This window comes from Nuphar pumila, chromosome 8, assembly GCF_984573655.1.
Source record: "Nuphar pumila chromosome 8, dmNupPumi1.hap1.1, whole genome shotgun sequence".
NCBI lineage: Eukaryota > Viridiplantae > Streptophyta > Magnoliopsida > Nymphaeales > Nymphaeaceae > Nuphar > Nuphar pumila.
The window spans coordinates 115,137,966-115,148,991 of NC_143256.1; the positions used below are offsets into that span (position 1 = coordinate 115,137,966).

Here is an 11,026-nt window from a genome sequence, read left to right on the forward strand (position 1 = left end):
GTTTCAAATAGATCTCATGTCTAATTAAAATATAAATAAAATAAAGCAATGGACCCTTTGCAAATGTAAGGCTTGATAGTGATGTGAATCAGTTGTTGCAGAAGGAGGGGTAATTCAAGAACTTCACAATTTATGTAAGGGATGGTATATTTGAAATATTGTTAGGAACTGTGGAACTTAACTAACCTTAGCCAAAGATTCATTTTTTTATTGGTAGATTTGGTTATGTATATATAGAGAGAGAGCTTTGAGTCTTTGACCCTCTGTCCTCATAATTGACCTTTCTTCTTCCTCTTCTTTCGCACCAACATCCCATCCTTTTGTTCATCTTCTTCTTCTTAACCTCCTTACCTTTTAAACCCTGCAACTCCATCAAGAAAATTGTCTTTATTTTCTCTCTCTAGACAAAGCCCAGTTCTCTTTCCCCCTAAAATTTCCTATTCTGGCTCACCCATTTCTCCTTGGCCCAAAAAAGAGAAATTTGGGGGTGTTTCTCTCTCTAAACCTCTATACCCAATTCCTGTAGTCTTGTTTCTATATCGAAGAAGGGAAAATAAAAACTGGGTTTTGTTCTCCAGATCTCTTTCTTCGAACCTTTTTCATTTTATGCCCTGGAAGATCGAAAAGCCACATACTTCGCGTTTTTTTCATAGATTGTAATTGGTGATTTTTGTTGGTAATTGATCGATGGGAAATTGCTGTGCTGCGTCGGGGAGTTCTGGGGTGGAGAAGAAGAAGGCGAAGAAGCAGAACCCCTTCTTTAGTGATTACCAGGTTAACAAGGGCGCTACCGGAAGCAAGCTCGCCGTCCTGAGCGAGCCCACCGGTCACGACATCCAGAGCCGGTACGAGCTCGGCCGCGAGCTCGGGCGGGGCGAGTTCGGGATCACCTACCTCTGCACCGATCTGGCCACTCAGGATGTCTTCGCCTGCAAGTCCATATCGAAGAAGAAACTGCGGACTCAGATCGATATCGATGACGTCCGTCGGGAGGTGGCGATCATGAAGCATCTGCCGAAGCACCCGAACATAGTAGGCCTCAAGGACACGTACGAGGACGACAATGCCGTCCATCTTGTGATGGAGCTCTGCGAGGGAGGCGAGCTTTTCGATCGGATCGTAGCCCGCGGGCATTATACAGAGCGGGCCGCCGCGGTTGTCACACGCACCATCGTCGAAGTCGTGCAGGTTTGTATCCTCTTCTGCAAGTCATGGATTTTTTTCTTGATAACCATGATTCTGGTGTCTTGCTCATTGGTACCAAATTTTAGGTTTTTTTATCTCTATTCATCAGTTGCCTCCTTTTGGCTTAATTTCATCTTTTGATCAATGTTCATTACTGTCTCTGATCTGGGTTTTATTTTCAATTGTATTTAGTTTTTAATTACATGCTTCTGATGAGACTTTGATTTTGGTTGGTATTGTTTTTTTTTTGTGTTTCTTTTCTTTAACATTTTGGAAGCTTTCCAATATTGAGATTCTTTATATGTGATATGTTGGACTCCTTTTTGGTTTGTATTGGCTAATATAGTTTGTGACTTTTTGCTGATGTGGACGAGTGGAATTGATGTTAATGGTCATTATGTTTGATTCTTTCTTGCGCTTTTGTTGATATTTTATTTGTCTTTGGACCTTTCAGCTATTTGTGTTCTATAGCTATAAAGAATCAGCCTTTGCATGGTCAGATGATCCGGATTTCCCTTTGTGGACTCTATGCCTTTAGGCCTGTTTCCCATGTCTGTGCACTTTTCACTTTTTATACGTGAAAAGGGTTAAGCCCATTTTTTTGTTTGATTTTACTACGGTTTTGGGTGCAGATTTATGCTTTGTGGAATCAAGAGGGCTGCTTCCTGTTTTCCTCTGCCCATTGATTCTTTAAAAAACCCCATAATTCAATTTCAGAGATGCTAAAACTCTTATTACTATATACTTTTCATATTACTTGAGTCCTGTATATGGTACGTACCAAAATGTCAATGCTTTTCATCTTCAGAACTTTCAAATTTCTCTCTTTCTATGTCTTCCATACTTCTGTGTGGTGCAATTTTGGAACTATGATGGATAAGCTCGTTTAGAAGTCTTATGCTTGTGCGCTTCATGAATACGACTTATTTTTGTTAATTGATTTGTTATGAAAGTGAACATCCACTGCTGCTGAAATCCATGTTCACTGGGCCACCCACCTTTATGCCTATCACTGTACATGATCTTGCAAAGGCATCAAGTGGATTTGAGCCTCAATAGGGAAGCCCTGTAAAATCCATCATTTCTAGCCTCTCCAACCTATGACTACTGTCAGTTGTTATAATTGTATCTCTTGTCAAAAATTCTATGCAAGGTGCTGTTATTGCTGTTGACTGTGCATCTTTAATGTTTCAAACAGGCCATCCACAGAGTAGTTTCTAATGAAAATTATTTCCATAGAAACCTATTTTCCCCCTCTCCATTATGATTTTAATGTGGTCACTATTGATTTTCCAATGCCTTCTATTTTTTGCAGCTTTGTCATAAGTATGGAGTGATGCATAGAGACCTCAAACCTGAAAACTTTTTGTTTGCAAATAAAAAGGAAACTGCTCCCCTTAGGGCGATTGATTTTGGACTCTCTATTTTTTTTAAGCCTGGTAAGATAACAGGATTGTTCCCTCCTCTCTGAAGAATCATTTATTATCTGCAATTTTGGTTTTGATATTTAAGTTTTTGCTTATATCTCTGAAGGTGAGCGCTTTACTGAAATAGTGGGCAGTCCATACTATATGGCCCCAGAGGTGCTGAAACGGAATTACGGCCCAGAAGTTGATGTGTGGAGTGCCGGCATTATTCTTTACATTTTACTCTGTGGAGTTCCTCCTTTTTGGGCAGGTCAGCTTTCTGAAACTGCTCCAGTTTAAGGCCAATTGAAGTAGTTATGATAACAAAGTTTTAATATCTACGGTCTCGACTTTCAACTGGAAGGAGATTTTAGTTGGGATAAGGTTGCTAGTTGCTACTTAATTCAGTCTTATAATAACTGTTGACTCGGAGAAATTCCAGTTACCTTGTACTTGATCTGAATCTGTAGAGAAAGTAGAGTTGGATCTCTTTCCAAGTAGGATGTTGTCATCCAAGTACTTGGTTCACTCATTCACTGAAACCCCAAAGTTCACTTGCTTTAGCAGTTCATGTGCGTGTTTGGAAGTTGTTATGGATGTAAAATCATCTTCTAATACCAATGGTTTCACTTAAGACGCTTCTCTTCTGTTGCAGAAACTGAACAAGGGGTTGCACAGTCTATTATCCGTTCTGTTATAGATTTTAAAAGAGACCCTTGGCCTAAAGTTTCAGAAAATGCTAAGGACCTTGTAAAGCGTATGCTGGACCCTGATCCTAAACGTCGACTAACTGCTCAGCAAGTGCTTGGTATTTTTCTTTCCTTTTCATTGTCCCATCTCTTTGTTATGTGGCTGTTACATGCATCTAGTCAACTGTACCCCTCTCAAGACTAGTCATGTATTTGACGTTTGAGCATTGAGCACACATAATTTTCTTGTATATTATTGTGTAATAATAGCATCTTTTATTAAAAAGGACTAGTTTTACCGTCAATGATTATGGCAGATCAATTTGGTACATATTCCTGCTGAATTGCATTGATGGAATGGTTTATTGTGAATATGATTCACAAAAGTAAGTCAATCATATGAAGGCTATTGGCAACAAGGAATAATTGATGTTACATGCTTACCAATACCCATTCAGAAATGCCAACTTAACAATGTGCGTGAAACAACAATAGTCATATGCAAGTGCATGAGTTCACACACTCATGTTAGGTGTATGCTTCCATTCAATACACATACTCATGTCACGTGCATTCTTTCATTTATGGATCATTCTCATTAAAAATATGCGCATGCATGCGATTTGGTACATGCACAACATATTTATTACATGTATGCACATGCAGTTGAAACAAACTTTGTAATTATATCTTGAATTAAGCATGGCATACTCAAGTCTAACGAGTAGAAACTTCGTGCTTAGCACGCTTAGGGCCAGTGTTATTATCATAAACAAGTCCAATACAAATAATAAATCTGGACATTAAACTTCATAACTGAGCACACTCATTTTATGTATGCACATGCACTTGAAACAACGTTGAAATCATATATTGCTCAAGCATGTCGTAGCAAGTCAGGGCACGTGAAAAACTCCACTCTTACACACATTAAAGTCAATATTCAATCCCATAACAAAATCTGGAAATCTACATACCTGTTCAAATTAAAACTCCAGATTTAAGCAACCACCATTGTGTGTGTATATATATATATATATATATATATATATATATATATATATATATATATATTCATAAAAACCCACCTGCCCAGCCAAGCCCACTCGGCTGGACCTAAAAGGCCCGACAGGCCTGGTAAACAGGCCTGCCAGCACCTGTTTGGGTGCTGCTCAGGCCTGGCCAGGGCTGGCCAGACTACCAACAAAAATAATTTTTTTTTTTTTGAAAAGCCCCTGCCAATCGGGTTGGCTGGGCTCGGCTCCAGTCCAGCTGAGTTTAGTCGGCTGGGCCTGGCAGCCAGCTGAGTCAGCTCAGAAAAAGAAGAATCTGTTTTTTTTTTGTAAGATACACCTGCACAGCCAATCGACTGGGCCTGGTATAGCCTGTCAGCACCTATCACGTGCTGCCAGACCTGCCCCTTGCCTAGCCGACTGGCTGGGCTAGGCAAAGACCGATCTTGCCCAGCCAAGCGCAACTTGGCTAGGCTGACAATCGAAACAGCAATAAAAAGGTAACTTAAGTATGTTGAAAAACAGGTTTAGCATTCACATGTGCCAGAACAAAAAAAACCAGATTTGTATGGCACATGTGCATGCCTATTCAGATTCATCACTGTATGTATACAGTCATACCTTGTGAACTTTCATTTAGGTGTGCCTGCATACAAAGTTTCACATCTCACGTGTGCATGAATGCGCATACTTCCAATCAACTATCCATGCATGGACATAATCATATTTTAAGTATGCATTCATATGCATAATCTCACTCAATACGATAAGCATGCTCAGATTTGTATAGATCCATAAGGCCATAACGATGCTCATGCAGATTTTTCAATTATGCATGCATGTGCCACCAAATTCATTAATAAAAATTTATGCATATGCTCATCATTGCATCCAGATTTCAAGATTTTATATGTTTTAAATTCGGGCCAGATTTGCGCATGTTTCCATCATGGCAAATCTGTCCCGATTCAGGGATTCTCGAATACTATCACGAATATAAGTATTTTCTCCAAAATAAATTCCAAAAAGAAGAAGTATAAAACCCATGTTAGAGTAAATATCTAGATTTACTCTTTTTTCAATGAATTTTCACCAAAATCATGCATGAAAAACCCATCTACATTCAATTTCTCACTTGATTCAAGAGAGAAAACCCGTACCTTTGCGTGAATCGAAAAGAAACAAAGAAAATAATGGTGGAAAAGCTGGTTTGATGGAGAAGAAGCCTTCTTCCTCTTCTTATCTCTCCCTCTCTCTTTTCTCTTTCTTTCTTTCCTTTTTTTTTTTTTGATCTTAAATAGACCAAGAGGGAGGGTGACCCCCCCCCCCCCCCCCCCCTCCCCCCACCCACCCACCCACACACACACACCCCACCCCCCTTCTCCAGCCCTTTCTAGATGGGCCGGAGAAGGAGAGTTTTCTCTTTTGAGGAATCTCCCTCTCTCCCTTTCCAAAATTTTCAAAATTCCTTTTATGTTGACTTTTCAAAGTTTCATTTTAATAGACTTTCCAAAACCTTCTCAAGCCTCTTTAGGTATGTATAAGGGCTCTATTTAGAAGTCCTAAACAACCATAAAAATAAAATTCAGAATTAAATAAAATTAATTAATTAATTATTAAATATTAAATAATTAATAATTATCCAGAAGCTTTCAAAAGTTGCCAAATCAACTTGGGAGACTTCTTAACCTTAATTAACTCTAATTTAAAGTTTTTTAATGAATTTAAAGCTAGAAAATCGTTGGGCATGGATTTGGATCTAGATCTAAGATCCAAATCCATCTCCAAAAAATACAAATCGGTTTTGGACTGGACCAAATCTAGATTAATATGGGTCTTGGATAGAGTCCAGATCCATATTAATTTGGATTAAATCCATTGGATCCAGTCCAATCCAAATCCAGATATGAACAGACAAACTACTCTTTTTTTTTTTGAAAAACGCGATTTTCGGGCCAATCGGAACTCGAATTCGGAAAAGTAACATATTGTTGCGCTCGGCATTTCGAGACGCATTCAACGATATATCACATGATTATAAATTTTGCTCGAAAATAACCTGAATCTCGCCCGAATTTCGCTTGAATTTAAAGGTCGAAATTAAAACTCTCTCCTACATTTTATATGGCTCGTTTAGACCTAGTTGATGAGACCTGGGCCAAGCCCAGACTCAAAAGCATCAGTCTAATATCGAGGTTCAAACGATTTTTCTTTTATACTTGGCCAAATTTTCAAAATTTAAATTTAACTAAATGTGAAAATACGCGATATTACAAGTTTACTCTTTAATATTGTGATTATCAAGTCCTCCCCTTTATAACGGGACATATGGTGTAATTATATTAGTAATATATTCTTCTGCAAATGGAGAACTTTGAATAGTCAGCTTTAAAAGATATTTAGAAAATTCTGTTGACAATATGTCCTGTCCCAAACAAATAAGTATATCTGGAACTAGGTTTGCATTAATTAAAATGTATTTTGAGCGCCTGTCATTCTACAAGTGTCTTTGAGTTTTGAAAGTAGAGTGTCCTCAGATTCTTCTGATTTTGAATTTAATTATATGTGATTTGTCAAACCAATGTTCCTGATATTTCATAGTCTCCATGATTTTCACAAACTTAGAAAAGCAACAAATAACAAATTTCATTTTGTTTCCTTACCAAGAAATTCCACTATTTTGTTAGGGGTATGTTTGGGATGTAGCAATGGAATTCTTGTCAGCAGGAATGCTGCACCAAGGGTTCAGTTGGCTTCCTCAAAGATGGGACAAGAAAGGTTTTCTGGAATTCCCCAGTTGATGGAAGCTCTTGTTTCTCTTCTTTCCACGGCCTTCACCCAATTTGTGTTTTTACAAACATCCTTTATCCCAGGAAGTCCCCCTCATGAGTGTGTACTAAGAGAGAAACTTAGACTATGATTAGCATTGATGTGACTGGATGTTTAACTTGTCTGAATTTTATCAAGTTGTTTATTTGACAAAATTGTAGTACTGGTCATTCTGGAACTTATAAAATAAGACGTACTGTGAACACATTTGGTTTAGCACTTGCTAGCATATTGACAATTCTAATTTGGATTAAAGTTATTGCATGTTGTCTTCATACATGAATGATCTATATAAACAATTCTGATAAATTTTGTTGATGATGAAGCATAACCTTTTGACACATGGTATGACTTATCCTGTCTTTTTCACGGCAGACTTGGTCCAATTGGCAGCTGCCGATTGCATTTGCCCACAAATCTGTGAACACTTTCCCATTTCAGATTCTCCTGTTGGTATTCTTGTGGGTTGGTTACTTAATGTGCTGATGCAGCTTCTCTTGTTTCTTCCTATTGTTTTGGATCCAGATCATCCTTGGTTGCAGAATGCGAAAAAAGCTCCAAATGTTTCTCTTGGAGAAACTGTTAAAGCGAGGCTCCAACAATTTTCTGTCATGAGCAAGTTTAAAAAGAAAGCACTAAGGGTATGACGTGAAACTTATGAGGAACTTTGAGCTGCATTCATTCGCTTCCATCATAGCTGAACATATGATGGCCAAGTTCAACTTCCAATACATGGACTTGGCTTTCAATAGGAGCGTGTACTAAAAAAAATTCTATAGTCAAGTTGGACAACTTGACCAGGTCACACTTGTTGGCTTGGGGCCACTCAATCCAGGCCTTGGTTGCAGGGGATTTGGCCAAGCTATTTTTGTGTTACAGATTCTTTTTGCAGTGTTCCTTTAAAATGTTTCTTTTCAAATGTTTTTCATAGCTATCATCATCATTCTGCTGAAGCCATTCGACATTTTGAATTTAAACATTGCAGGTGATTGCTGAACACTTGTCTGTTGAGGAAGTGGCAGATATAAAGGAGATGTTTGACATCATGGATTCAAGTAAGAATGGAAAGATTACACATGAGGAACTGAAAGTGGGCTTGCAGAAGATAGGACATCTAGTTCCAGATGCAGATGTCCAGATGTTAATGGAAGCTGTAAGCATTGGTTTCGAGTTTCTCTTCTTGCTGCGCTTTCTTTTTTTCTCTTTCAGTATGTTATTATTGATATTGTTGAGAAAGTATTAGTATTTATGATTCTTGTTTATTCTGAATACTTTTTCCCCATTAAAACTTTTATATCAGAAACAAGAAGAGTAACATTCATATTTCAAAGACATGTAAAAGAATGAGATTTATCATGAAACTTTAATAATGCCATGCACCTTTGCAAGGCAATATACAACTAATCGTTTTCCTCTTGCTAAAAGATCTTTCTCATGCTTGTCACTGTTTCTTATCCTTGGTGTATATTCATGATGTATCTTCTTGTATGTCTGGCTTTATCTTTGAACTTAAGGCTCCTTATTTTTTTCACAATACAAACAACAAGGAAAATTTTCATGTGTAATGCATCAGAAGTACTGAACTTCACATGCTCTTCAGTGCAGCTCACTGAGACCTCATGCATATGACTATGGGATCTCTATTTAATGTCTCAGAAAGCATAACATGTGTATATTTTATGAAAACCAACAACATTTCTCTTATTAAGAATTTGTGGTTGATTTGATACGCATATCTGACGGAAATTGTAATACACAGTTTGGTGCTTAACTGTCTGGCTCATCTTTGCGTTCTGCTCTATGTCATAGGGACTCGGCGTCGATGCACCTGCACCTATGTGACATAGGTTCTACTGTGTCATGATATATAATAAGTAGTTTGCAACATTTTAGTGTTCGTCTTCATTTTTTTCTCATCAATATGCAGAAGGAATGAGTGATTGATATGTCTTGAATAGAATTAATCCACTATTTCTGAGTTGACATGCTTAAAAAACTATTGCTTCCTAAGCATTTTTCTTCATTTTAACGTGCTCATTCATGATGGTGGTTATGTTTTTAATACAGGTTGACGCTGATGGGAATTTCACCTTGGACTATGGAGAATTTGTTGCTATTTCTGTTCACTTGAAAAAGATTGGCAATGATGAACATTTACACAAAGCCTTTGCATATTTCGACCAGAACCGAAGTGGATACATAGAGATCGACGAACTCAGAGATGCCTTAGCCGATGACTTGGGTCCAGACAATGATGAAGTCATAAATTCAATAATTAGAGATGTTGACACCGACAAGGTTAGTCATATTCAAGTTCTAAATTATGGTCTTTGTTGGCTGTGGACATGGGAATCATGAGTTTGATTGAGTCATGAATAGGATTTCCACATCTGCCTGCAGTTTAGCATTGAATGGATCCCCACAACATGGGCCTAGGATATTAGTGTGAACTATGAGCGCTACCTACTCTGAGCCTTGTCAGTACCTGAACTGAGAGATAGATTAAGCCACCAGTCATTAGTCAAGTAATCTGAGCCTTAATTTTAGACAGCTTAGGATACTGTGATGTCACCTTTCTACTAGACGATTACTGATGTGTCACCATGTACAGGATGGACGTATAAGCTACGAGGAGTTTGCCACGATGATGAAGGCTGGGACAGATTGGAGGAAGGCATCGAGACAATATTCTCGAGAACGGTTTGCAAGCCTGAGCTTGAATCTGTTCAGAGATGGATCTTTGCAGCTAGCGAACGAGGGACGATGATATTTTTGTGGAAATGCAAACCATTCATTTTTGTCCAATCTTTCCTTTTATTTTTTCTGCTTATGGACCCTGGGTAGGTAAAGGGTAAGGGTCAGCAATGTGAATTCTGGATAATACATACAACTGTTGTTGCTTGTACCTCACAAGAGGTAGAAGGAAGATCCTGCACGTCGATGAGCAATGCATAGTGAAGTGGAAGTGGGGACGTGTTTGTGTAAATATATCTATGTTATCAACTTTGTCAATTATTTCAATGTGAAATTCCCTCATCTGGGATATATCAGAATGACATTTTTTTTTTCTGTCATTCTTGAAAATTCATTCTTGGCTTCATTCAACTGCAGCTGTGTGTGTTTCATATGTGGAGTTAAGCCCCTCAAGTTGTAGCAATCACATCTAATAAGGTTCTAGCTTTTCCTAGCTTGGCCTGCAAATGGGCATATCAATGTTTAAATGGGTTCAGAGATGGTGCTTATAGGATTTGAAATATTTGTGAAGATTGCAAATGGCAATTTTGGTTTGTAAGATATTTTGTTATGATGACCTGCACTTCTAAAATAAACACCTGCCCTATATGTAGCTAAGGAGTGCTCAAGAGGCTGGTGCTTATTACAAGATGGTATTTGTCAGTTGCTGATATATAACTATTTGATCAGTGCTTATTATTGCTTAATCTTGAACATTATCTCATGCACCAATGCACAGAATGTGCTTCCTAACACAGTTTATAGAATGCCTACATGTAGCGCATTGTGGGCTAATCTGGAGCCATGATCAGGCCAGGTCAATAAGTATCATGGACGGTGGACCTATATGCTAACACTTGATTGGCCTACACAAGCGCTCACATACACACTCGCGTGTAGTGTGTACATTAAAACAACACCAACAAGAAAGTTAAAATTCAAAATCCCACCATATTTTCACTGAGAAAAGTCCAACAAATACTCGAGATATTTCAGGAGCCATTTGATTAAGATGTTAGCAGAGATGTAAAAGCAGTGGGAACAGAAGAATCCACCTCACAGCATGCTTTCAACAACCAATAAAAAATTGCACTGAAGCCTGTATTTGTTACTTCCACAATGTAACGAGCATGATACTAAAAACTCATCTAGATAGAAACAGAAACCTAAG

The 11,026-nt window shown here is 38.1% G+C and overlaps 1 protein-coding gene across 1 annotated transcript; it reads left to right on the forward strand.

The window, feature by feature from the left end:
- The first annotated feature begins 263 nt into the window (after positions 1-263).
- On the forward strand, positions 264-10,210 carry LOC149830313 (calcium-dependent protein kinase 20-like). The gene is made up of 8 exons (XM_090016438.1): positions 264-1,188; positions 2,501-2,624; positions 2,719-2,862; positions 3,247-3,399; positions 7,648-7,763; positions 8,108-8,275; positions 9,190-9,420; positions 9,734-10,210. Exons 1-8 carry the CDS (start codon positions 688-690, stop codon positions 9,887-9,889), a joined length of 1,593 nt encoding a protein of 530 aa, XP_089872564.1. The 5' UTR covers positions 264-687; the 3' UTR covers positions 9,890-10,210.
- Positions 10,211-11,026: the final 816 nt, after the last annotated feature.

Bases quoted from the DNA above. Each gene is read 5' to 3' on its own strand.
- LOC149830313 (XM_090016438.1), top strand. From the start codon at position 688: ATGGGAAATTGCTGTGCTGCGTCGGGGAGTTCTGGGGTGGAGAAGAAG. The intron at 7,764-8,107 runs GTATGACGTGAA...TAAACATTGCAG, and splicing joins TTAAAAAGAAAGCACTAAGG to GTGATTGCTGAACACTTGTC. The intron at 8,276-9,189 runs GTAAGCATTGGT...TTTTTAATACAG, and splicing joins TCCAGATGTTAATGGAAGCT to GTTGACGCTGATGGGAATTT.